This window comes from Syngnathoides biaculeatus, chromosome 8 (genome assembly GCF_019802595.1).
Source record: "Syngnathoides biaculeatus isolate LvHL_M chromosome 8, ASM1980259v1, whole genome shotgun sequence".
In the NCBI taxonomy this organism is placed as follows: domain Eukaryota; kingdom Metazoa; phylum Chordata; class Actinopteri; order Syngnathiformes; family Syngnathidae; genus Syngnathoides; species Syngnathoides biaculeatus.
This window is the reverse complement of record NC_084647.1, coordinates 7,870,580-7,898,452: the sequence shown is the minus strand read 5'-3', so window position 1 is coordinate 7,898,452 and position 27,873 is coordinate 7,870,580. Positions and strand designations below refer to the sequence as shown.

General features: G+C 43.0%; 2 protein-coding genes across 14 annotated transcripts in view; both read right to left on the bottom strand.

Moving 5' to 3' along the window:
• The window catches only part of synrg (synergin, gamma), a 32,536-nt gene extending 11,889 nt beyond the window's left edge, over positions 1 to 20,647 (bottom strand). For 5 of the 11 annotated variants that reach the window (XR_009795952.1, XM_061826606.1, XM_061826607.1 and 2 more), the window contains exons 1-15: positions 20,511 to 20,647; positions 18,524 to 18,564; positions 16,916 to 17,064; positions 15,258 to 15,385; positions 14,407 to 14,512; positions 14,196 to 14,307; positions 12,155 to 12,553; positions 11,578 to 11,862; positions 9,325 to 9,402; positions 8,412 to 8,608; positions 7,576 to 7,815; positions 6,687 to 6,826; positions 5,636 to 5,751; positions 5,497 to 5,559; positions 1,973 to 2,842 (exon numbers count right to left, since the gene is read on the bottom strand). Coding sequence is in view for 10 of the 11 variants with exons in the window: in XM_061826606.1 (XP_061682590.1) it covers positions 1,973 to 2,842; positions 5,497 to 5,559; positions 5,636 to 5,751; positions 6,687 to 6,826; positions 7,576 to 7,815; positions 8,412 to 8,608; positions 9,325 to 9,402; positions 11,578 to 11,862; positions 12,155 to 12,553; positions 14,196 to 14,307; positions 14,407 to 14,512; positions 15,258 to 15,385; positions 16,916 to 17,064; positions 18,524 to 18,564; positions 20,511 to 20,632 (3,046 nt within the window). In the remaining variant the exon portion in view is untranslated. The other 6 variants (XM_061826614.1, XM_061826615.1, XM_061826609.1 and 3 more) reach the window with 5 other exon arrangements.
• A 4,590-nt stretch (positions 20,648 to 25,237) lies between these two features.
• hnf1ba (HNF1 homeobox Ba) overlaps positions 25,238 to 27,873 on the bottom strand; it is a 33,055-nt gene continuing 30,419 nt past the window's right edge. For all 3 annotated transcript variants that reach the window (XM_061828306.1, XM_061828305.1, XM_061828307.1), the window contains one exon: positions 25,238 to 26,690. In XM_061828306.1, the coding sequence (XP_061684290.1) occupies positions 26,670 to 26,690 (21 nt within the window). In that variant the 3' untranslated portion in view covers positions 25,238 to 26,669. The remainder of the gene's footprint in view (positions 26,691 to 27,873) is intronic.

Below are 27,873 nucleotides of genomic sequence, written 5' to 3'. Positions count from 1 at the left end.
TATCAAGCACTCAAAGGGTTACAGAGGAACTAAACATTCCTGACATCCCCCCAAAAAGGATTTTTACATCCAAAAATAATATTTAAAGAGACAGTATCCTTTCTTTCTCCTAGCAGCTTGAATGCAAATGGCATTTCATTTAATCTACCGGGTATCAAAACGATCGAAGCCATCCTACCCCCTATCATAAAAACTCAATTCTAAATTCACGTACATTTTTCTCCCTCTCGTCAAATGGCATCTGGGGTGGTCTGTGTACTTGTCAATTTCACAAATCGAAAAAGGCAGCACAAAACAGGGCATGTACAGTCAAAGCGGACTCGAGAATTCAAGGCCTGTGAAGATAAACAAACAAGTAACAGTTTCCTTCTGCGCACTGTACTGGAAAGCCACTTGCCAAAAGGAATACTGCCTCTTTAAAAAATGACGTCGACTACGTGGATGTTTCGACACTGGGCTGAACGACGCGAGATGGTCTGTGGCTCTCCAAAAACTATTTGAAAAGGAGCCATTAGAGAAGGACAAGAGTTTTGTTGGAATGCTTCCACGTTGTGTAACTGCTTCCTTGTGTCCTAAATGTCTTCATTTAGAAGGCAATGACGACGCAGAGCTGGAATAAATCATGATGTGTGTGAAGGCTTTGTTTAAAAAAAAAAAAAAAAAAATGAAAAAGGATGATTGACCTGAATGAATGAGTTTGTCTGTTCAGATAGAACACAGAAGGGCAAACTTGACCAAGGAATTCTCCAACTTCGGACAGATTTACTAAGTAACGGTCTGCGAATGATAAAATGGGTGCAAACTTGATTGCGTTATTTCAGCACACTATGACAATCGGTGCTGGCCGCGTCCAGAGCAGTTCGCTGAAGCCCCAAAATTATCCGAGTGTCATTTATCCTCTGGAACTCAGCAGTCTGGTTCCACTTACACTTCCAGTTGCATCACTTAAAACTTCATTTCGTGCTCTTGGTGCTCCCCCAAATTACCCATGGTGAAAACCATTAGAGCTACCAAAAGCACAAAACTCTCTTGTAAACAAAGAGCTGCCAAGTGCACACGTGATCTGTTAAGAGTGGATGAACATGAAACCTCGCGCTCAGATCTTAGCAAATCATGTTCACAACCTACAACCTACACCCGCATTGCTGTCCTGTACAAGTTCCAGAGAATAAAAATGGGTGGAAATGGTGAACCTGGGAAAAACGGAGAACACCTTTTTCTACACTACCTGTAAACAGCATTCTTTTTTCCACTTTTTCATGTCACTTTTACTTGCCTTTTTGGTCCTCACGCCACATCCACGTCTAACGTGAAAATAATATTTGGGTGTCATCTTGTGGCGTATTGGTGGCGAGGACAAGGGGTCAGCCTCGTTTGATACCAAAAAAAAAGCCCTCTGCCTTCCCACTCGTGGAGTTTACAAACCTTTTCGAGTGGGCAGAAGGGCTCAGTCCCTATAACACCAGAAATCACTGCAAATTTCACGACCCATTCCACCAAATCAATGCATCTTGCGTCCCCAAGGGAACAAAATCTTTCAGTGCGCTATAAAATTAACTTTTCTTATCAAGCCAAGTGTCCTGCACGTTAATTTGTTTTTATATTTAGTAAGTACAACTTAAAAAAACCTTTATTCAAACTACTTTGAACACTGGAAAAAAAAATGGCAATTATTGCCAATTCGTGGTTTCTAAAAAAAAACATTTTAAGGGTAATACAATACAAATGGTACCAATTCAGAGGAATGGTCAGGATGTTATCACGAGAAAGGATGGAAGTAGGAACCAAAACGATGGAAATAATGCAAATGAATTCATAAATAAGTAAATGAGATGAAGACAAAGTTGTACTTGCGGATGAAGAGCTAAAGATCCAACCTGATATGTTTTACTGTGAGTGTTTGTACATACTGTGCGTGCGTGTATGAGCGAGACGGGCCCTCCTCACCAGAGCAAGCGGACTAGTTCCTCACCTGTAGCGGGCGGCTGGTGGGACGAGAGCCCGGTCAGATCCAGCGAGCTGTCCGACATCACGTGCTTCAAGTCCCCGCCCACGTCGGCCAGCTTCATGTCCAGCTGCACCGACAGCGCGTCCTCAGAGTCGTCCTTCCCGGCGCTGCTGCCCCCGATGGACGGGAGGTCCAGGGACTTGACCGAGGCGCAGTCCTCCTTGCCCTGCTTGAAGGAGGCCACCTTGTCGACCAGGGTCTTTTCCGAGGCGCCGAGCGCTGTGCAGAATTTGGACGACTGGAAGTCGGCGAAATCGTCGCCGCCGTCTTTGGCGTCGTCGTAGGCCAGGCCGCCGCCGCTGCCCTCCAAGGAGAGCTGCTTGAACACGTCGTACTTGTCTGAGCCCTGCTGAGAGGAGGTCTCGCTGTGAACCGCTGCCCCGCTCTCACTTTTGGCCTCCCCACCAGAACTCCCGAACGCCATGAAGTCGGCAAAGTCGTCCTGTGGCGCCGCCACCGGAGCTTGGGCGGCGTCTGAGGACGAGGAGCCAAACAGGGCAAATTCCCCGCGGCCACTGGCCTTGGCTCCCCCTGACGGGAGCACCAGAATCGGGGCTAAGGCGCCAGTTTGCGTGTCGGAGGCGGGCAGGACAGATGGAGCGATCGGGGAGAAAAGGTCCAGGTCTGACATGTTGAGAGGATTTTTCTTTTGAGTCATGGAAACAGCTGAGGGGGGCTGCTGTTGTAGAGACTGAGAGTTGGGGAAAGCAGAAGGAAAAGGCTGGAAGATCTTGGCCTGCTCCGAGGGCTCTAGAGGAGAGACGCTGTCGGCGGTTTTAAAGTCCGTGAAGCCGTCATCGGTTCGGACGGCCTTGAAATCGGCAAATCTTTCGCCTGCCAATCAAAACGTAAAAAATTATGAATTGTAGTTTACCGAAATTAAGCTCACTCTACAAATTTTGAAATCCGTGGGGGGGAAAAAAAATAATAATAATCACACTGCTCAAAATGGGAAAAAACCTCTGTGAAAAACGTGAATCGTTGAAATATGTCAGCAAGTGACAGTACAGTGAACAGTTAAAAGAGCTTTTCATAAAATAAAATAAAAAAAAAAAATACAGGTACTTCCAGGTGGCAGAAAAGTGATTGACTAACGCTGACCTCAACTTAAAACAATGACAAGCAAATTACAAAACTGCCATCATGGCGGGGGAGTCAGTTATAAAGGGGCAACCCGGGAATCAAGCCATCGGGTTGGTGGAAGCCATTTTCTTATTTTTAGATGGAAGCACAAAATTGCGCATCTGTGCTATTAATCCACAGAAAAAAAGATTGTAGAATTCCCAACATTTTAAAATCAAGCTACCTTTTGAAACAAATTAAGGGTGTCGTTCCATCCCCTTTGGAAACAATTTTCCTCACATAACATCTCCTCATTGATTGACACCTCAGACATTCAAACCGCTGTGCTATAGAAAAGGCTAAAACAATCATTTGGACATTTCCCAATCGCTCTGCCTTGCTGAAATGACAGAAGGGCTTCTTCACGAGTGCAAAGTACAATCTACTGCCAACTGGAAGCATGTATGAAATCAAGGTGAAAATGTAACACAGCGGGAAAAAAAATGTTTTTTTTTTTTTTATTCGCTTTTACACACTTGACTAATTGAGGCTAATTACAACCTAGACTGTGTCAGCGCAAGTTAAAATATAGTCAATACGAATCAATATGTAATGTTAAGAAAGAGGTTTATCTAGATTGATTAATTGAGGGCGTGATGTTGATGCAACAATTATTTTTCATAAAAATGTGTATTGACTTCAGGCGACACATAGTGGTAAGCACATCCATCTCAGTTCTGAGGTGTGGGTTCAAATCTCTTGTTTTTTTTCCTCTGTGTGGAGTTTAAATGTTCTCCTCGGGCGTGTTTGGATTTTCTCCAAATACTGCAACTTCTTCCCAGATTTAAAAAAAAAAAAAAAAAAAAAAAATGCAAGTTAGCTTCATAAGTCACCAAGGCTCCAGCTCACCAGTGACCCAAATGAGGATAGGTATGATAGGAAAATGATTGACGGATGGACATTATTTTGGTGTTTTCAGTTGAAATCAAACATCATGGAGATCGATGCAGTAAAAGCCATTAAAACGTCACAGAAGCAGAAAGACTCAGAATACACTTTGGAAATTTAGCAGTACTTCATTCACTGTTGTATGAACTTGGAAGAGAGAGAAATCAGCACACTGCAGACCAAGAGCGTGACTTACTGGTAATGTAAAACCCATCCACATTGCAAACCGTTCCCATGAAAGTGGAATGAAAAACAACTGGGATCAACATTGAAGGTGCGAAATACAAAAAAAGTTCTACCTGCTTTTACCAAAGCACGATTTCTAAGTCTGCGCTTTTTGGTTCATGACTTAGAGCAACACTCACACTGGGCAACTGGCACCGCGCTTGACCCACTTGGCATTCAACGTAAAGTGTGTCTGGCTAGTGTGTGAATTCTGATGTATACTCAACTTTGGTAGACTTCCGACCGACCCTGCTACGCTTTGAGAAGGTGCCCCACTAGCGCTACGCAAAAGAATCAAGAAGAAATAGTACTCGGACTTGGACTCGCCCCCAATTTGTATTAATATTGATGAATGACAAATGAATCACAACCGAATTGCTACTCCTTGTACTATTCTGAAATAATGGTCCAACAAATAAAAAAATCCATTGCGATAATTTGAAAACTAACTATTGAACTGGTAAGAGAGTTTGCAAGCAACTTGTGACTGAAGCTTTTTGGCTGCCACTTCTCTCTCGAGAAAAGTGTTAAATGACTTTTTTTTTTTTTAACTAGGATCCCTCACCGTGCCTTGGTCACAAGTAGAATCCTGGGTCCGGTTTTCACGAGTTGGTGCATTAAACGTTCGTGGCCAAGACCAAGCTGCTGGCTTTACAGCGAGCTTGCTGACTACTTAGCCTGGTGGCTACCTGGCCGCTCCAATCATCTGCCACGCCGTGTTTGAATGCCGCTCTCATTCGATCTGCTGTGGTCATGTGGTCCAGTGACCGCTCTTTTCTGCCGGGTTCTGTTTTGGTGTTTTCATGTTATCCGTGCAGCCAGCCTAATAGAACCCTATTTTTAGAACTTTTTGGGTATTAAACTAACCTTTTTGAGCTACACTCCATACGCGTGCAGAAACTATGAGCAGTAAGTCAAAATCATGTTGGCTGCAACCAAAGTCTAAACATTGTGAAATATTTCATTTATGGTAAGGAAGCTTTATTATCCAACTAGTAAGTTGCGATTTGATGATTTGTTGTGTTTCAAGTCTGGAAATTCTGATTCAACGTTTTTTCAGTCTTTCGTTCATCGGCCTACTAAATCGTGCCAACTTCTGATGTATTTACCTTTTTTAACAATCCATTATTATTGGGTACATTAAGGTAAAAATGTATTTTTATGTTAAGTCATGCTGTTGGTACTGTAAATATTTTTTTAGGTGGTACGCGATGGCCACGTATGCCCTAAATTGGGAGGCAAGAACATCTTACCAAGTGGTTTCTTGTCAGCAGGATTTTCTAGGTGTCTAAAGACGCTGTATTTGTCTCCTCCATCTGTATGGGACAAAAAAAAAAAGGGGAAAAAATTGCATCAAACAAATGTAAAAACAAAGAGTGGTAAAGCTTGTACCTGAGGTAGGGGGCGTGACTTCTGCGGGCTGATCCACAGACAACTGCTTGAAGACGGCGTACTTATCGGAAGGGACCGATGAGGAACCGGACAGAGGTGTCAACATGGCCGGTGCACTGGAAGATATTAGACAGTGGTGCGGCCCGTCAGATTTATAAGGGGAATGTTATGAAATCCAATCTGATGCTCTCACTGCGCTCGGAGACTCTCGCAGTCAGAGAGGCAGAGCACGCTCCATTTTCTAGGAATTTACAGATGAACATCTTGGCCACCGGCAGGGATAGAATACGTCCGACCGTCCACCATATTGAACGGGTCAGTGTTGTCACTGTTATTACTATAGTTACTGTTATCATTTTCGCTTCTTTCCATTTGTTTTTACTCTGTGATATGGATCTCCCTGTTCTGAAACAAATAGTTATTGCTAAGTGAATCTTTGGCAAAAATGAAAAATGATGAGGGCTAAATCCCTTGATAGAAAATGAAATGTGTACAATTTAAAATCCGCAACACAGTGAAACCATGAACAGTAAAACGCGACGTGGTAAGGGATGACTTCATTTCAAATAGAAAATGTTCGATGGGAATTAACTACTGAAGGGTAATTTCATAGAAAGGTATCATATTCAAGGATAAATATGAACATTTTGCAAGGTCCTGCTGTTATCACACTAAGACTGAGTCACCCGTGATGCTGACACGTTTCTCTTCCAAATGAGCTTTTTAAAAATACAATCTCAACCTTTACATGATTGCTCAAAAGTATTCACTGTCCTTGCAAATGTGAGAGAAACTTAACAGCACTCAGATAATTCAGTTGCACCTCATCTTCATCTGTGGATGCATAGGATACTTTCCGTTTAGGGCGGTCAAATAATACAGAGAAATGAGCTCATCGACCGCCCGCTGAAATTGATTCATCGGGAGGTGACCCGAACTCATTGTCAGGCCGAGACCCTTCCCAAGACTTTCGACTACCCGAGACTTAATTGAGCATGATGTGCCGGACGCTGTCATGAAAAAGTGCTGCGATCGAATATGAACATTTTACCAGTTTTGATGCTGCGCCGCTATTCCGGCTGGGAAACTTGCGCTCGGCTCCCCCTGAAAGTCTGTGAACGCCTGGTGCCCGCTTCCGGCTTTGGGAGCCTCCTGGAAATCCTGGAAGTCGTCGTCTTCCACTTTGTTACCCTTAAGGCGTTGGTGAACATGAAAGTAAAGGGGTACACATTATGGCTTGTATAAATACAAATAATTACAAATATTTGCAGTCCAGACAGGGAGGCTCAATAATCCGAGTTAAGGTCAAGAATCCAGTTAACGCCACAGAAAGTGGCTAAATTTTCTTGCTTGCTGCATTTCAGCAAAACTAGGATGAAACAGGATTAAGTTTGCGTGGTTTTTTTAACCCTTTATGTATTTTTAGTAAAAAAAAAAAAAGTCACATTTTTATTCAGATAGCCGGGAGCAATTTTTTTTTTTTAAATATGTTATAGCTTAGTAGTACCCTGACTTACGAATTAAATTTGTTCTGTAACCAACGTTCATAAATGAAATGAATTCTCAAATCAACTTTCTGAATTGGAATGAATGAAAAATATGTAACAGCTCCTAAACATAAAATAAAAAAAAATGAAAAAAAAAACACCACCACCAAAGTTTTGTAATGTATTTTTCCAATAGGAAAAACAGCTTTCCATAGGATCACATTATTAAAAAAAAACAGCAATAACTAAATGGAATGCAAAGAATGACTGTAGTTTAATATTAATAACTAAACCGTGTTGCAAAATACATTGCTTTAATTCAATTTTCTGACATAAGCCGCTTCTTCTTCTCGGCATTCACTTTTTAGTAACGAGGGAACAAAAAAAAGCTAAATTCCGACGTGGTAACTAGAAAAAGTTCGGGCACTTGTAAAGAAGTAGATCAAGTGTTACCTGAGCGGGAGGGAAACTGGCGAAGTTGGAGGGGGCCGCAGCCGCCGTCATGGAGGGCATGACTGGCGGCGGCGGTGGTGTGGGCATGGGCATGGGCATGGAGACCGGCGGGTGGCTCATCATGGGCTGCTGGTGCTGGGGCATGACAGGGGCCAAAGCCATCGCCAGGGCCGGTAGGTTGGGCACCGGCGGCGAAGGGAACTGACCGAGGATTTCCACGTTCATTGCGGGCAGGCCGCTCTGAAACACACGCCTGCAGTTCAACCGATCGGATCGCTGAACCCGACTGACAAATTTCATGTGCGTTCGACGACATTTTTCAATGCGCTGGAAGGTCATGAAACGCAAGCAGATAAATAAATAATCCTTCACTAAATAAAAATGCCGTTGAATAAAATGTCGGTAATTAAGTTGGAAATTCAATGACAAGTCAAACAGAATAATTTAAAAAGTACAAGGAATGTACAAAAGTGATAAATGATCATTCAATAAGGTCAATGTAATATCACACGAAAACGTACTTTTTTCGATCTAATCAAAGCAACAATTTAAGTCATGATTTCACATTCATTTTTTTGTTGTATAAATCTAACACATAAAATTGATAACATTACAAAATGTGGTGACATGATCAAATACATATTCGCAAAATCAATACAAGTCACATTTTAATGCAGTTTAAAGTAACATTTGAGTCTATTTTATTGCCTTTTTATTTAATGTTGGCCAAAGCAACCAATAAATTAAATTAAAGCATTGTATAAACGCAAATTCTATTCTCTAAGTAAAAATATACAAATACGAGTATCCGAATGCCTTCGTCACTAAGGTTTTACCTGCGCCACACCGATCAGGGCCAGCACGGTGTACAGCTCCTCCTTGGTCAGCATGCCGGGCGTCGTGCGGTTGGCCGACGCCCAGATTTGGCCCAAGGCTTCCCGCGGAAGACCCGACGACATGAGCAGCGGGTACAGCTTGGCGGTGTCGATCCCAGCTGGAGTCATGCTGAATTCCAGAACCTTCTTGAACATCTCTGAGTGCAAAAAAAAATAGCAAGACATTTTGTTGCTTGGAAACTATCACTTATATTACGAACCATTTTATGAAATATGTAGTACAATAGTGCTCACAATTCATGCTTATATGGAGAAATTTAACTCGCTGATTAAGAAAGAAAAAATGCAATGGGATCCTCAGGAAGACACTTTATGTAGAATTTCATCATGGCAGTGACGAGAAAAAAAATCTATGAACCATTAGGAATTTCTTAAATTTCTGAAAGAATTATCAAGTGTAATTAATTCTGAATCTTAAAAAGTAAAAAAAAAAAAAAAAAAAAAAGTGACGAGGCACAGCTTGTTACGAAACATTTCCAAGTTGGGGCACTCTGCATTTTATTTTATTATTAGCTTTTTTTTTTTTATTAACATGGTACTGTATATTAAATATACAGACCCCGTAGGGCCCAAAAGGCGACCAGTCACGACTGTTTTGATGGTTCAACAAGGACCGACTCACTGACCCATGAATATTTTTGGTGGACCCAAGAAAAAAAACTAACGGGATGGAGTTTTTCGGTGAATCATACTGACCCAATCGATGGCACGTAATCACGACAAACCATCTATGTTATGATTGTGCTTCTTTTTTACCCACAACGTACGGTAACAGGAAGGTTCGTATGCCCTTGTCTTTGTGAACATGAGCAAAGCTATTCCATTTGAAATATGGACTAAATTCTAAAATTACCTGGGATGAGGCTGTCGTTGTAAAGCCAAGCTGGCGGGACGGACTGGATGTGCTCCTGTTGTGGATACACACCGACACCTGCGGCGGAAATCACACACACAAGTACAGATGGCATTATTTGTTGTCGAATCAGCCTTGCGGAGGAATACGAGTTGCCAAGAGTCTTGGCAGCCAAGCGCCTGCTGGTTTCCAAAACTCCCTGAAAAAAAAAAATCATGTTTTGAAAGCTCGGTGCAGATGGAACACACATAAATATGTAAATCACCCTGTGAGTCACTGCCAGGGAAGAAAATGTTTCAACAGCTGATTGTCCCGACCTCATTTACGGTTTAATGTGAATACAGTGGTACCTTGGCTTACGAGCACTCCACTTTTGGCTTAATTACACTTCATAAAAACAAGCTGTTAATTTTCTATTCTTCCTTTTTAGAAACATGAAAACATCAGGGACTCAAATCCACCAAGAATAGCAAAAAATCCACAACCTCCTTCAAGGCTTTGCAATTAAGTCCACACATCTAAGATGTAAACAATCACGAACCTACTTTACATCAACAGTTAGAGCAGTTAACTTATTCAAAACTTTCTTCATGAGGCTTATCAATTGTGCCAACAGCTTCTTCTTTTCCTTTCGGCTTGTCCTGTTAGGTCATCTTTTTTTCCACCTGAGCCTATCTCGTGCATCTTCCTCTCTAACACCCAACTGTCCTCATGTCCTCCCTCACAACATCCATCAACATTTCTTTGGTCTTCCTCTCTCTCTCTCTCTCTCTCTCTCTCGCTCTTTTGCCTGGCAGCTCCATCCTCAGCACCCTTCTACCAATATATAATCACTCCCTCGCCTCTGGACGCGTCCAAACCATCGACGTCTGCTCTCTCTCGCCTTGTGTCCAAAACATCCAACTTTGGCTGTCCCTCTAAAAAGCTCAATTCTAATCCTACCCACCTTGCTCAGTCCAAGCGAGAACCTCAACATCTTCATTTCTGCCACCTCCAGTTCTGCTTCCTGTTGTTTTGTCTGCCGACCTCACCGCTGTTTTATAAACTTTGCCCTTCATCCTGGCAGAGACACTTCTGTCACATAGAGCACCAGACACCTTCCGCCAACCGTTCCACCCGGCTTCAACCCGTTTCTTCACTCCCTTACCACACTCACCATGGCTCTGTATTGTTGACCCCAAGTATTTGAAGTCATCCACCCTCGCTATCTCTTCTCCCTGGAGCTACCTCCTCCGACCCTCTCATTCACGCACGTATATTGTGTTTTACTTCGGCTAATCTTCATTCCTCTCCTTTCCAGTTTGTGCCTCCATCTTTCTAATTGTTCCTCCATCTGCTTTCACTGCAGATCACAATATCATCTGCGTACATCATGGTCCAAGTCTTCCAGTCTAACCTCATCTGTCAGCCTGTCCATTACTACCGCAAACAGGAAGGGGCTCGGCGCGGATCCTTGATGCAATCCCACCTTCACCTCAAATTCTTCTGTTATTCCTACCTGCCCTCATACATGTCCTGTACTATTCCAACAAATTTCCCCACATGCAGTACCACAGTTCCTCTCTTGGTACTAGCACTTTCTCTAGGTCTACAAAGACACAATGTAGCTCCTTCTGACCTTCTCTGTACTTTTCAATTAGGATCTTCAAGGTAAACAATGCAAACAATAAATCACAATAAAAGTTAGGGGAATAAAGGTTATTTGTAACAGCAAAGTCAACTAAACTGGCTGTTCACCAGGAGAGAAGCAGAAGCATATTTTGAGTTTCACATTTACTGATGCACAAGGTGCCCGAAAATGTTTAAATATGGGGGGCATGCTAGACGGATAAATTCAGTTAGTAGTAAATCAAGGTACCATTGCACACTCTTTTCTATGACGAGCCTCAGCGTTTGCCAGAAGTGAAAAACAAAATAAACTTTCACAGAATAAAAAAAGTCAATGCGCATCCATGTTAGGCCAAAGCAGGCAGCGTGGAGGAGCAGGCACGTCCCCAAGAGCCCAAACAATGATTGCAGAATACCTGAAAAGAAGTGCGGCAGGATAGCTAGAAAGGTTTGAAATCAAGGGACCGCCGTGCACCACTTGATCATGAGCGCAGTTATTTGAGGAGCGGTCAGTCTGTTTGGATTGAATGTCAACAAAAGGACGTTTTAAAGTGACAGTGGCACAGTAGAAGAAGACAGGAAGTCCTGCTTTTAGTGGCAGAAGCAGCTGCGGAGGTCTCGGAACAAATTGAGGCTTCTCCTCACCGCTGTCGCCGGCGCTTTGGGGGGGGGCCTCGGCGGCAGTCGGGGCCACCCCAGGCCCCGCCGCGGTGCACTGGGGTATCCTTTCCGTGACGAAGACGGCCTCGAGACCCAAGTCCCGGGAGGACGTGGTCCAGTTCCTGGCCTTACCGCTGCTCTGAAACTGGGCAGACACTCGGGCTCGGGGACTCATTTCCGTCAAAGTCCGCCTGGGTTTAAAGTTCAAGTGGGCCGTCTTGCCGGCAGTGAGATCGCAAGAGGAGAAAAGCTTCTCTTCCAGGGACGGGCCTAGAGGTGGGAGCCAATGGGGAACAAGCACTTTTTGCGTCAGCCAAACCGCCTTGTAGGTTTTGGGTTTTTTTTTTTTTTTAAGTTTTAATAAGACTTGGGGAAGTAAACGACAAGAATAACTAACAAAACAACCAATATTGAATATTTGAGGATAATCATTAAGAAATGAATTAAATGCTCAACTAAAGCAGGAAGGATTCTTCCTCCCCCCCAAGGCCTCCACTACACATTGAAACTACGAGATGCATCCCACGGGAGTTTATGGAAGGTGAGCAAAAGAACAAATTACCTTGAAATGAAGTTTGACAGCTGCTGTTGATGGCAGAGTGCGGAGGAGCGGCAGTGGGAAGGGACACAGAGGAAGGAGGGAGGGGAGGGCGGACTTGAGAGGAAAGGCAAGAGTGTGCCGAACCGACGGGACCTTGAACAAAGTCACTAAACTCCTCGTCCTCCTCGGTGAACGCGGCCGTGGCGAGGCCGGCCGCGACGGTCTGGCGGGAAGAGTGCTCAGAGGAAGAGGAAGATGAGTAGGAAGGGTTGGAAGGGTTGGAAGGGTTGGAAGGGGCCGGCCCCTGAAAGTCACTAAACTCGTCATTGTCCTCAGACAAAGGCGGGGGGAGAGAGGGAGCGGCAACAGACGGGTGAGATGAGGAGGATGATGATGACGATGATGATGGTGATGACGAGTCTGCAAAAATCAACAAATTGTGGTGATGGAGCACAACAGACACAATTCAGGATCAAAGAGGAAGTGGCCCCCGGGTGGCACGTGGCCCACTTCCTTCCTTCCTTCCTTCATCTGGGCCAACGAGCATTTACGTCACCCAAAATTTATTGGATTCTTTTTTTTTTTTTTTTTTTTATAGGATTTGTTCATTAAAATTTCTTTTTTCATTTATATATTATCATTGGTGTAAGAATTGCAATTAATATATTCTTATAAAAGTCAAAATAATCTTAAAATGGAACATTTATTTGTTGAAAAATGTATTGGAACTAAACTACTGTACGTAACTGATACCCTGATCAAAATATTGCACATTGCCTATATTAGTAGCTTTCACTCTAAATATAAAGTGATGCCTCGGTTCTCGACCACAATCCGTTTCAGAAAACGGCTCAAAAAGGGATTGTTTGAAAACCGAATCGATGTTTCCCATTACAACGAATGGAAAAAGAAATAATGCGTTCCAAGCCTAAAAAAGTAGGCTTTTTAAAGCATTTCATTTTAGCTTTCCCCGATAATAAAAATGCATAGTATAAATACATGTATCATTTAAATACTGCATATAATAAAATAATTTAAGAAACATATTTATTTTTTGCTTAAAATGTAAGCTTTAGTAGTCGAGTACCCTAGGCTGGGAGCGGATTGCCATATCTGTATCGACTCGGCCCCCCCAGCCTCGTAAACTTTTTTTTATTAACAAAAGTCCACAATAACTTTAAACGAGCAACTTGCGTTCTTTGGAGCCGTGATTGGGGGTTAATACGGTCGTCCTCCATAAGAAGAAGAAAAACAGTCACTACCAGGACACGTCCGTGTACACAGGCTGCATTATACACAATAACAAACGTGCGCTGGTTGCGCCACGCGCGTTATGTCACTTCCGTTTTGTTTTGGGTTTTTTTTCAAATTGACAAGAACAAAATATGTCACGGGTGGGTCAACTGCTTTCGCCGCACGCATTATGTTATTTCCGGGTTATTTCGGCGGCGTGGAATTCACAACAAAGCGCGTCGTGGGTCAGCTGGTCTGGCCGCGCGGAATGTTATTTCCGGGTTTTGTCGGGGGCGTTCGAATACCGATTTTCGTTCGATAGCAGAAGCAAAAAAGAATCTCGAAATTTTCGTTCGAAAACCAATTTGTCCGAAAACGTTCGAGAACCGAGGCTTCACTGTACTTTAATATTATTTCAACTATGGTTAGGTTAAGAGAAGGTGCACCTGCAACGCAAGGACATTTGTGACAATCACCGCTCTGCGACACGTTAAAACTAGCAATGACTGTTTTCCGATTGGCCAGTGTTTTGATGCCAACTTGTGGCATATTAGGACATTATGTAAAGAGCAAAAAATACACCGCAGCCACTTATCGGTGATTCTTTGGCAGTTTAGGTACCTCAGAGAAAAAGCAAGAATGGGTGAATTTGCAGACGGTCACCCACAAATAGACACGGGTTCCCTGCAATCAACGTATGAATGAAAATGAATTGTTATTATTCCACGCACACCTCATCTAAGTCCCGTCTGTACATTTTCTAAATGAAATCAGGCCCTTGAGCCCCTTGTTCCGGTCAGCCCACAAAGACGAACACGACTCTCTCTACCTGACTTCTTGCTCTGCGCCGACGGCGTGGGATGCATCTTGGCCTCCCTGCTGAAGCCGTCCAGGTTCCCCTTGATCGCCTCCAAGGCATCGTCCCGGCTCTTCTCGCCCGCCTGAGTGCCCCCACATAGAAAAATTGAAAACCAAAACGAATGACTGGACTCGTTCGCACGGCGGGGTAAGGAATGCCGGAGCCTCTGGCCGTCTCTCACTTTGGGTTTGACGCTACTGAGCAAGCGGAGCTTCTGCTTCTGCTCCTCGAACTGCCGCCGTTTCCTGTCTTCCTCCAGCATCTTCTGCTGCTGCTCCAGACGCTTCCTACCAGCGATAAAGTGGAAGTGTAACGCAGACGCGATTCTATTAATAGATCAAAGGCGTTTGTGTTCAAAAGAGTGGAAAGCAGACTAACTTCCTTTTGTTGAGAACATCTTTTAACACTTTCATACTGTTCAGGTCAAAACTGGCTCGTTTTGACATTTGACAGCTACAAAAATACCCGATATGTCAATCTTTCACCAAGAACTTTACGACCTTTGCTGAAATGCCCCAAAATACACAATAAAAATATCTGAAATTTCTCGTTCCTCTGTACAAGCACTTCAAAGTAAACTCCAGGTGTAGGCTAAAATAGATTCGAGATTTAACAGCCTGCGCTGACCATCAAGGCAAATGGTGAGAATGGTGGAAATGAGCGCTGCAGCTCGAGAATATTTGTTGAATCGAGTATTCCACCGATGTAGCTTTTTGTCTACCCGGGTTCACCATCCTCAAATTCTGCTGTGCAGTAATTCCTGTGAGTGAGTGTGAATGATCGTCAAAGGATGGGCCGAGACTGAAAGAGAGTGCAGCTGATAACCGACAAAGCTTTTCCACTTCAGTCACTTGGTCCGAGTTTTGGCCAGCTCGTGTATGAATGTCATTTTTAGCCGTTTGTCTTCATGCGATTTGTTCATAAATTGATACAAATAACGATTATGAGGACTTTCTCGGCCCGGTTCAAAAATTGTCCCGGAACGTACGATGTACGCATGGAAAAGGAACCTTAAGGGTGCGAGTTTCTTACTGGTGCTCCTCGGCCATTTGCTTCTGCATGTCAGCCGTGTACGGCGGGCCGGCGGGTCTCATGCCGATGAACTGGGGCTGGGCCAGGTACGGCATCCCGGGGGTCTGCATCCCGACGGCCATGCCGGCCTGTCACATACAATCAGTCTTTTATTTGCTTGATAACTTTTACACATGGTGGTCATAGTCACAGTCATTTGCCTCTTCTGTGCTCAGGTTAAAGCAATATAGTGAGTTGAGGAGCTTCATTTAGGCTACAGTAGCATTTGGACACCATCTCTTGGCATTTATGAGGTATTACTGTAGAGTATGAAGAAAAGTGGATTTGTATGCTTTTTTTTAGCAACTGTTTTCCATTACATTACGAAACCTGTACTGTGATTTTCAAGACCGAAAAATGAAGTCAGACCACAGAAACTGATTGAGGCGCGCGCATGCATCCGCACTTTGTTGTTGTTTGTTTAAATTGCAGCTTTTTAAAAAACGAGGCAAACCCGTTACGTGCACACGTAACTGCACTCTCTCGCTCCTCGCACGCAACAACTTCCTCTCTATAGCAGAATTATGTCTTCCGGCAACTTGTAAGAAGAGTGAGAAGTCATTATTTTTAATGACCACAAAACTTGGGCTGGTCGAACTTCTGTTGTGGTTATTACGGCTCGCCTGTTTTGCCTTTAGAATTTCAAACCCGGCAGCGGTGGCAGCATGTGGTGCAGTAACTGCACGTAACCTTCTTTTCCTTTCGGCTTGTCCTGTAAGAGGTCGCCACGGCGCGTCATCCTTAGATGAACGCATATTTGTTTGGCACAGTTTTACGCCGGATGCCTTTACGCCTGACGCAACCCGTCTGCGTTTAGGCGGGGTGAGAAGCTTACAGCTGCTGCTATTGCCATTGCGTCTCCCATCCAAGTACTAACCAGGGCCAAACCCGCTTAGCTTCCGAGATCTGACGAGATCATTTTGAGTAACGGCCGTGGTTTGGGTCACTCTGTTTTCAAAGTTACAAACTCTCACTCGAAAGCATTGCGTTTTCTTTCAAATCCACGTTCTAAAGATGTTCGAGTGCGGCAGCGAACACTTGCCAACGTCGTGACTCGTCGTATTTCCTGTGTAACCCTGCACGTCTTTGTCAATTCGAATTGCGATCATGTTTATTCAAATCACACATTGAAGCACTTTGTTTTCCACATTTTAAATATTATCCAGACCATATTTCCCTGACTTTTTAAAAACTTTATTCAACTAAAAAAAAAAAAAAAAAAAAAAAACCACATTTTCAATTTCCATGAACTTTTCTTGTTTTTTTCATGACTGCACAAACCCTGAGGAAAGGTTGATTATAATACCTTTCTTTGAAATGACCCTAAATTCCCCCGAAATATGGACGAACTCCCATGAATTACAACGGAAAGTTTTCAGTCTGGAACATTTCCAAATTTCCCCGAGTCTAACTTTCCATGGAAATGTAGCTACCGTAATTTCCGGCCTATAGCTGCGGCTTATGTATGGACCAAATGGTATTTCCTTTACAAATTACTGCGTGAGGCTTATAACCAGGTGCACCCTGTAGGCCGAGAATTACGCTATTCTAACTCGTTTCTCTTCTCTGTGTGTTTTAATATCACATCATAACGGCAATCAAACGTGTCTAGAACCCACCTGCATGGGCATAGCTCCAGGAGGCATCTGTCCCCCAAAGTTCATTCCCATCATGCTTTGCATATTCGGCTGCATGACTTGGACCATTGGGAAGCCCTGCCCCTGCTGCTGTTGCCCCTGCTGCTGCTGCTGCTGCATGGGCACCATACCTACAAAAAAAAAGTGGACATTTGACTCTACATGGCAGATGGGCTCGCATTCTGTTTTTAAAGGAGAAATAAACATCGGCCTCCCTGCTTGAAAAATCTACAGCAGTACACTAATTAAATATTTGTACTTCCTTTCTTTCCACCACTGAGAAAAAAATTGCTCCAAATGTAGAGTTGATGAGTCGTGGTTCAATGGGTTCTTTTAAAAAAAAAAAAAAACAGAGCAGCAAGAAGCCAATCTGTTTTTCAACAGCTTGGAGGGAAAACAAAAAAAGTGTGCCTGCGCAGACCTAAACGACAGCCCAAGCCTTCTGGAGCCACCCTGTGGCTCGCCGTGTGCACGCATTTCATCGAGGTCACTCTTATGTGCTGAAAAATTATTCATCCGCGCAAGCCACAGGTGTCAAACTCAAGGCCCGGGGGCCAGATCCGGCCCGCCACGTGATTTTATGTGGCCCGCGAAGCCAAATCTAGAGTTTCCATTTCCATGAGTCTTGTAAAAATCTGTACCAAAATTTCAAATTGTCATATATCATAAATGATCAAGTTGAGTTACTACAAACATTTTTGTGTTACGCAAACATGAATAGTTGAAAAACACCTTAGCCTAGATTTGATTCCAAAACTGCTTCATAAACTGATTATATAAACATGATGAGACGAGTAAACATTTTTTTTTTTTGTTTCACAGGCAAAACGGGCCTCTGAGGGAAAGCCGGACTACAACGTGGCCTGCAGGAAAAATGAGTTTGACACCCCTGATGTAAGCTGTAGCAATAGAAATTTTGATTTACTCTGATCCCATCAATCATTTCAACATGGGTGTCAAAAGTCCGGCCCGATGGCCGTCTGCGGCGGCGCTCCACGTACATAATTGGCCATCATCACATTACATTCTGATAAAAAGATTACTTTTAACACAGCCGGCATCAAAATACACAATGTCACAATATACCACAATTTTTTTATTATTATTTTGAGATCACACTAAGGCTATACTAATAAAGTTTTGCTTCGTCATCTATAAAACCAAATTGAGATTTATACTTTTTAATCATTTCCACCTTTAAACATGTTGAACTGCTGAGCAAAACTGACTGAACGGATACAGAATCCCTTTGAGCATGTTTCATATACACAAAGTGAGTTTTTGTGTGAACCTAATATGAAAAATGTTGTTGCAGCCCTACTTTAAAATCTACAAATTATTACAATAATGTATTGAATTTAATAATTTCAATATTTTACAAATTATATATAATTACAGTACCAGCTCGTACTCACCACTATCGAGTGAATAACTACCTCTGGGCCACCATGTTTTTTATTTAATGTCTATGTAGACGAGGAAATGGGATTCATATTATTTATAATCCCAGTCAGTTCACTTGACTCCTGTCAACATTTTATTTTATTTTTTTAAGAAAATACCATCCTGCTAAGGTACACTGCGACTCACCTTGCGGCGGTCCCAAGCTCCCTCCCACGGGATACATGAAACTAAAGACGGCGAAGAGGAAAAAAACAAAAGCAGACAAACACGTCAGTAACATAGAAATGAGCATATTTAGGGATGGGAAATGCTTGAATGAGACGGACTTCTTGTGTTGAAGTTCATTGAACCTGTTGCGCAAAATCCAGAAAACACAAACAAAACTTTAACATCACGGTATGGCATCGGAAAAACTGCTCGTCATCAACGCCCGCGTCTGGTGTGACGGTGAAAATAAAAACCTCGTAAGTGGTGAATTTTTGCCTCAACGCAAATATTTATGGGCTTCGATTTCAAGTTGCACAAATGGACATTATGTCAATGCGTCCGTGTTGGAGTAATTCCAGCCACAGCGGTTGGGCTTCAGTTTCACGCGAGCTCTATCAATGTCATCGGCGCATTCATAATTTAGGGCTGCTGAGGCCCACAGCATTAAAAATACATAAATACTTGCCACATCTTCTAGGCAAGACACTTTTATTTCTGTACAACCCGGTCTCAGCTACCCACCCAAGAAAAAAAACATGATCAAATAATCTCCTACTTACATATTTTGTGCAAATTTTGTCATGGGATGGTGCCAAAGTCCTGGTTGATGTAGATATTGGTGTTAAGGAAGTATATTAGCTAGGGCTCAATTGATTGGCTGAGTACTAGTCAGGAAAGAGCGAAATATAGTCTGGGTAGTTAGTGGAAGTTATGTATGTGCACATAATCGTGCTCTCCAGGTGGATTTGTCGAAATCAAATCTATAAACTCTTGATTTTTAACGTCGTGAAAACAGTTTGAATTTAAACAGTTTTGGGAGCACAGTGGGTGATTACCTTGGCAGTTTGTACTGTTTTTTAATAAAAACTTGTGAACATTTTTGAGGCCGCCTCGATTACATGTAGATTTTGCTCTTAGCAGCATGGGACCATGGGGGCTGAGCTCTGCCATGAAATGGGGGGGGGGGGGAGACGAGTTATCAGCTCGCCTCCGCCTAAAAATATTTATGATTGCCTGTTGGTGACAAAAGATGGTGGCAAGGTGTTAGTTTTGCCCACTCTGGCACCAAAGCTATGAAAGCATTGATTTGTTGGTTTGATTCGTTGTTGATTTTCTTGCACTGTACGTTGTTTTTAATTTGACTTTTATTGTTTCTATATTCTCCCCCCTGCTTTAAATGTTTGTTTCTACTAAAAAAAAAAAAAAAATGTAATCATGTACATTGTGTAGGAAATGCAGAATATAAATACATTTGCTATGGCCTGACAACAACAACATGCTAAGTGAATATTTGGGGGGGGGGGTTCTCCCCTTTCTAATGATGAAGATTAAGTCCACTGTATTGCACGAACGCGTTACGGACCCCTTTGTATGCTTTATAGTTTGATTTATGAACGTGACAACACACGCATATGACGTCAAACAGGCAGATGACAGCAAATATCCCGTATTATCGTTCTTAAACTATGACAGTTTCTCTAAATACATCAACTTTGGTTATAATAAATTTTCAGCGGAGGTCAATTTTGAGATGGTTCACATAATTCGCATTAAAAAAAAAAAGGGGGCTACTATTTAGTATCGACCAACTACAATGGATTCGTTATGTACGTATCTTTTTTTTTTTAATGATGCACAAAAAACGTCACTTAGACACATGACAAATGGCTAGATTCGTATTAATGTTCTTGAAAATAATATGAAGAGTAAGTACGTCTTAATTATCGTGGTCGAATGTTCCTGTGACAGCATCTAGCTAGCCAGCTAGCTAGCTAGCTTTAGCTATGGCAAGAAGCCATCTCGTCGGCCGGCTTTGAGCACAAAACCAACCGCTGTGGACATCCCTTCAAAGCCGTCACGGTGACCGCTGAGAGGCCAGCTGGGAGTCTGTCGCGAATAAGATGTCTGGAAAAAAGACGGACAAAATGGAGCCAAAGAGAATTGGAACGCCTAACGAATACAGCACCTGCCGCCTCCAGATGATCCCGGCCGCAGCGCCATCTTGATGAGGGCATTAGCGGTGTCGGTGACGTCACAGATACGCGAACCCCGGGTTTGGTTCTGCAGGCGCAAATTCATGTCGGTCATGCAGTGCGTCCATCAACCGACAGATGTCAGTGCTGATCTACTTCACTATTTCTGTCACATGACGGCCGTCGTCTCAAATCGTGGTCATTCTTTTTTGGGGGTCCAAACAAGCTAAAAAAAAAAAAAACGCCTTATTTGAAACACTAAAACTTGTTCGAAACGTCAGCCACAAACTCAATATTTGGTTCGAAACTCTGAATCCAGGCTTGACTCTTTATTACTCTCTAACCCTGGTTTAGAACCCTAACAGAGACTTGAAACCCAAACCCTTGCTTGAAATTCTAACCCGGACTAGAAACCTCACCCAAGCATAAAAATCTCTTTGAAACCTGAAAACCGCTTTAGAACTGTAAAAGAAACTTGACAGGTTAGTGAGAAACCCTAATCCTGTTTTCAAATCAGAACAGAGGCTTGAAATCCTATGAAACTGGAAGACAGTCTTGAAACCCTAATGTCAAACCCTAACCCAGTCTTGAAGCCCTACTTTCAAACCTTAGTCCTTGATTGAAACTCTAACCCAGACTTTAATCCCTAATGTGAAACCCCAAGGAGTCTTTAAAACCTGTGAAAACCTGACCAAAACCCGATAACTCAAATAGAAAAACCTAATCCCGTCTTGAAACCCTACTTTGGAACCTTGTATGAACCTCTAACTCAGACCTAAACCAAGCATGAAACCCAGTTTTTGTTTTGTTTTTTTTCACCCTAACCATTCTTTGAAACGCTAACTCAGACCTGAAACCTTAATTTGTAACCTTTAACCCTGGACTTGTCATGTGATCCTATGATGATGATGATGTCATTATTGAGATTGCTTTGTCGAATCAAATGACAGAATGTAAAAGGGGGGGGCGGGGTGGGCACCCGGATGAGCGCGAGCATCCCAGCCGAGGCCTCCCTTGGCCTGGCCGGGGCCTTCGCGCGGAGCGCCCTCAGCGTGGAGGAGGCGTGTTTGCATCCATTTGCATGTCAAGGGGTCGACGTCCCTGAAGAGGCCGATTCACGATGTCGCCTATTAGTGATCATTACAGACGTTTGCACGTATTCGCGCCTCCAACCGAGGTTCATTAGAAGCCCGACGAGGCTCCGTCATCGCCGGAGGGGGGCGGAGGGGGGCGGAGGGGGGAGGGGCATCTGCAGGTCCGGGATCCCGGTGAGGACGGTGAACATTAACCGGCCGGCGCGCCGTAAATCACGCGGATGTGCGAGCGGTCCTGACACCTCGCATCACAATGGAATTCAAATATTCATCATCGTTGCGTGGCGACGATGCAACAAATGCAAATTGTCCGTAATATACGATATTAAAAAACAAACTTTTGTTTAAAACCCCAACTCAGGTGTAAAATCTTATTTTGAAACTCTCGTCTGGGTTTACGATCCCAATTTAAAACTTTACGTGGGCTTTATTTTTTTTTTCATCCAATTTTGTTTGTTTTTGTGTCATTTTTTGAAAATGTTTCTTTTTTCATGGCACTTTATCTTCACTTATTCAAAAAAATGTTGGTGTATAAAAAAACTGGAAATATTTTTTCAAGGTGGGCTTTTTTTTACCCAATTTTGTTTGTTTTTGTGTCATTTAAAAATGATTATTTTTTCACTTATTGGCACTTTCTCTTCACTTATTTTTAAAAAAATGTTGGTGTTTGAAAAAACTGGAAATATTTTTTCAAAGTGGGCTTTTTTTATCCAATTTTGATTGTTTTTGTGTCATTTTTTAAAAATGTTTCTTTTTTCACTTCATGGCACTTTATCTTCACTTATTTAAAAAAATGTTGGTGTATAAAAAAACTGGAAATATTTTTTCAAGGTGGGCTTTTTTTTACCCAATTTTGTTTGTTTTTGTGTCATTTAAAAATGATTATTTTTTCACTTATTGGCACTTTCTCTTCACTTATTTTTTAAAAAATGTTGGTGTTTGAAAAAACTGGAAATATTTTTTCAAAGTGGGCTTTTTTTATCCAATTTTGTTTGTTTTTGTGTCATTTTTTAAAATGTTTATTCTTTCACTTATTAGCACTTTCTCTTCACTTATTTAAAAAAAAATGTTGGTGTTTAAAAAAACTGGAAATAATTTTTCAAGATGGGCTTTTTTTTATTAACCCAATTTTGTTTGTTTTTGTGTCATTTTTAAAAAATGTTTCATTTTTTCGCTTAAAGATACTTGATCTTCACTCATTTAAAAAAATGCTGATGTTTAAAAAAATTGGAAATATTTTTTCAAGACAATTGTAATGCGCATCAGTTATCTGCATTTTTTTTTACTATTTTGCAACTGCATATTTTCACCACCAAAACAGTCGACAGTATTTCCCTCTTACAATGATACAATTAAAAATGGTGGAAAATAAAGTTTTGAAGGTTTTTGCGTTTTCCGGATAGAAGGCAGAAGGCGCGTGCCAAACGCGGCGTTGTTAAGAAAGGATGCGACATCGACTCCAGCCGGGCCCCAGAGGGCCTCGCGCAGGAGGCGGCCCGGCGGGGGTCAGGGGTCGCGAGGCTAATTGGCCACCGAGACCGACGTCCATCTTTGACGCGACGCTCCTCCATCATCCTCCCTCCCTCCCTCCCTCCTCCCTCCCTCCCTCCTTTCTGCTTCTTTCTGATCGGGATGCAAACGCGCGCATGATGATGGCCGTCGCCATGGCGACGTCCACAATCCTCTTCGAGATATCGTCCATCTCCGACGATGTAAAGGCAATTGTTGCAAAATGATTTTTTTTTTTTGTCGTCATCAATCGGCAGAGGCCAAAGACGAGACGGCGGTGAGCATTGAGCCTGCATTCCAGTTGTTGTGATGTCGAGAGCTTTTCCTCACACAGATGCGCAAGAGCCCCCCCCCCCCGTAGCTGGCAGGAGAAAGAAAGAGGACCCCCCCCCAAAAAAAAAAAAAAAAAAAAAAGCGGCCTGCTCAGATCCTCGCAGGCTTCCAGGGTGTAAAAATCAAAGGCCTCATTGAAAAGCAAATTGAGCAACATCAGTGGATTACAAGACGGAGCCCTGCGGGACGCCGGGCCGCAGGTCAACGTGGGGATACGAGGGCACACTGAGGGAACTTGGGGGGGCAACCACAATGGTGGGTCCCCAAATTCCGACGTTGAGCACCGCATTCAGTGCGTTTCAAAATCCATTCATCTATTTTCTTAGCCGCTTATCCTCACAAGGGTCGCGGGGAGTGCCGCAGCCTATCCAAGCTGTCAACGGGCAGGAGGCGGAGTACACCCCGAACTGGTCGCTAGCCAAACGCAGGCCAGATGGAGACAAACAGCCGCCACTCGCAATCACACCTAGGGGGCAATTTAGGGTGTACAATGAATGTCGGATGTTTTTGGGATGCGGGAGGAAACCGGAGCGCCCACCCGGAGAAAAGCCGGCACGGGGAGATCATGCAAACTCCACGGAGGCGGAGCCGGCATCGAACGCGGGACCTCAGAGCTGTGAGGCCAACGCTTTAGCAGCTATTCCACCGTACCGCCTCCAGCTCAAGATCACTAATCTGAATTTAGCCGTCACTGATGGTGTAGTGGTACGCACGTCTGGCTTCGGTGCCGGCAGCGTCGGGATCGATTCCCGCTCGGCGACGGTGCCGACATCTGCCCTGCGACTGACTGGCGACCAATTCGGCCTGCGGTCCGCCTTTCGCCCGAAGCTAGCTGGGATAGGCTCTGGCTCTCCTGTAACCCTTGTGAGGATAAGCAGTTTGGATTATCTTAATTTAGCATTATTCCAAGTAGTTGACCTCACCCAACATCGTTTTCCATCCCCGCAAAAATCCGAAGAAGCCGCGCTCAACCCAGATGAGCCGAGGCGGCCATTTTGTTTTCGTTTTGAAGAGGCCGCCGGAGGCTCAAAAGTTGCTAACGTGGACGAAATGCGGCCGGCCAGAACCCGAAAAAGTTCTTACAGCTAGCCAGGGAAGAAAAGGAAGTGATGCAGGAAAAATGGAATTTAAAAAAAGGGAGAATTAAAAAAAAAATGTAACAAAGGAAAAAATGTACATAATGAAAAGATTGAATAATAAATGGGAAAATGCAACAACAAATAAGGAGCAAGTAATGAAAACAACAAAAATATAAGTAAATGTAAAATTAAATATAATGAAAATGCAAAAGAAAAAGACAAAATAAAAAAAGGAAAATAAACATTTCAATTAAACGGAAAAAATAAATCGGTCAAAAACCAAGTAAACAAACAATATAGTCAATAAAAAAATGAGAAAAATATAAATACCCGTGGTTAAGAAAAGAACAATAAAAAATAATCAGTCGAAAATAGTAAAAAATAAAAAGAGAAAAGTCCTGAAAAAAATAAGACGTGAAAACAGAAAATAAAAGTCAATATAAAATAATCATAACTAAATAAAAAAAAAACAAAAGTAATAATGCATAAAAATGGGGAAAAAATAAATCAAATCCAAGCTTGGTCTAACCAAAAGACAAGACGCAGCCTCGATGTTCACTTTGAAAAACGTTTACTCAAAATATCAACATTTCTTCAGCACGTATAAATAATGATTTCAGATTGATTTCCACTTTGTACAAAAATAATACATTAAGAGTAGAAGGAAAATCACCGGATATGAATGAGCGCCCCCCCCCCCCCCAACAACAGTCAAGAACGCGTCGAGCGCCACCGACGTCACGTGACCTAATGTTTCCACGGGAATGTCTAATACTGTCGGGTGTCGGGACGATTCCTGCCATTTATGTTTATATTCATATCGAAACACGGACGACGAGGGGCAAATTCTTGTCTACGTCGGCCTTCCGTTTTCTTTCTCCTGTAAGGCAGCGTTGCGCGAACAATAATATACCAAAAAAAAAAAAAATACAAAATCCAAAATGCTTGTGCCGTCACCCGCGTAGTGCATCCAGAATGAAACGGTCTGCCGCAGTCTCGTTTCTTTGCCACGCCAATATCATATTTCTTTATTCTCATTTTCCTGTGCTAAACCTTTGCATAGTCCTTTGAAGATTGTCAAAAAAAATAAAAATAAAAATCACAGTATATACACACACACACACACAGGTGAGCGCCAAAGACAAACAGGAAGACTTTGTGATGGCGATCGTCAAGCGTCGGGATTGTCGCGCGGTCCAAAATTGCTTTTCGCGGTGCGGACGCGTCGCGTCGAAACGCGGCTCTGGGAGGCGAAAAAGCCCCTTTTCCACTTTTTCCTATGTTTGTAAACAAAAAGTCAACAAAAAGGTACTTTCGGGTGGCAGAACGTGAGTGACGACCGAACTGAAACGATGACGGGAAACTGGTGCCGCTAGCTAAAGGCCAAAATATCCCCCCCCCCCCCCCCCGACAATCAAACAGGGGTATCAAAATCATTTTTGTCGCACGCGAGTGATGAATGGACACCTCAATCGTTGAATTATCGCACATATATAACTCATTTTGAAATCAGAAGTGAATAAATTGCCGGCAGTGACACACAAGATGGCGGACAAGCGAATCCCGGGACTGTGGTGGCGTCGTCGGAAATCAACAAATTTCAAAATGGTTATTGGTGACACACAAAAAGGCTTGCAATATAATTTTGATATTTTCACACACACACAAAAAAAAAAAAAAAAACATGGATGCACGTGATTGACTTTTGCGGGCCGGATAAAATGATGTGGCAGACTGGATGTGGGCCCCCGGGCCAGGGGTTTGACACCACTGCCGTACAGACCGGGAACGGTCGCAGGTGCGGTTTACCGCTTTTTACTCTTCGGTGTACCGTTAGCGCGTTTCGCTAGCAAGCCGGCATGAGTGCTTTAGAGCGCCTCGTTGTTACTTCCCTGCTCGGATTCGTCCGGTAGGGAAAACGTTGGTCTCGTGCCACCCGGAAGTACGTGTGACGTCACGGACGGTGAAAAACCAATCCCACGTCGCCCGCTTGATCATGTGACGGCGCCGGACGACGGCGGCGGGGGGCCCCGACGCTCGCCCGGCGGGCGCTCCGCTCCGGTCCGTTCCGACGCGGGTGTGCCTCAAAAATCCGCTGGGGTCGCCGGGCAGCGAGGAGGTCAGGGGGCGTACGCTCTCACCACGCTTGAAGAGGACACTGCGGAAGAAAAACCACGCACGTCAGAACGGAAGTGGGTAAAAGGGGGTTCAATCTGAGGCTCGGGGGCGCAAAATGCCTCCCAAAAAAATAGCACCAATGCGTTTATGATTTGATTTTTGGTTGTGTGTGTGTGTGTGTGTGTGTGTGCAGATGCTGATTTTTTTGTAGTAATGGAAGCCGAGTTCCCAGGGTCAGCAGCATGTCTCGGGTTTTTTTTTTTTTTTTTTTTTACACTCATCAAATTTTTCCAAAATTTGAATCTAACCCAAACGTTCATCTTTAAATTCGAACAAAAAACAAAAAGTGCCAGGATTTCCCAGGGTCCGTTAACGGAAAATTCTAATCAATCAACCCATCAATAAATTGCTGACTGAGTATGATCTCTTATCGGCGGTCAGATTTTTAAAAATGTTTATTGCCAATCCGCATTAAAATACCAAATATTGATAACCGCTGTATAGTTTTTCAATCGATTATTGTAAAAAGAAATAAAAACACATTGAAATATCCTACATAAGGTGAAAAAACATTTTCAAACTACAGTGATTCCTTGGTTCTCGACCACAGTCCGTTCCAGAAAACGGTTTGAAAAGTGATTTGTTCGAAAACCGAATCCATGTTTCTCATTACAATGAATGGGGAAAGAAATAATGCGTTCCACGCGTAAAGAAATGAGGCTTTTTTAAGTATTTTTTTTTTTAGCTTTTCCTGATAATATATGGCATAGTAGATATACATGTATAGTTTAAAAACGTCATCTAATAAAATAACACTTTTCTGCATTATGAACCAATTGAAGGAATTGAAAATATCTCAGGCCCAAATCGAATCTCGCCGCCTCCTCCTCCTCACTCCCATGTTGTCACCTCAAGATTGAAAGTTTTGAATTTTTGATTTATTTATTTCAAATTCTCTAGTTCAGTCGGACACTTTTGACTTGTTCCAAAGGAAGCAGCAAATTAAGCCAATTACTTTCAAACTCGAGTGAAAATGGAGTCATATCTTTGCAAAAGTGTGCACACCCTCCAATACCTGGGGTTGTAGCTGTGCTCAAATAAAGCCAATTACTTCCAAACTCAGGTTAAAATGGAGTCATGTTTGCAAAAGTGTGCACACCCCCCCTATAACTGGGGTCTTACCTGTGTTCAAATTAAGCCAATTACTTTCAAACTCGAGTTAA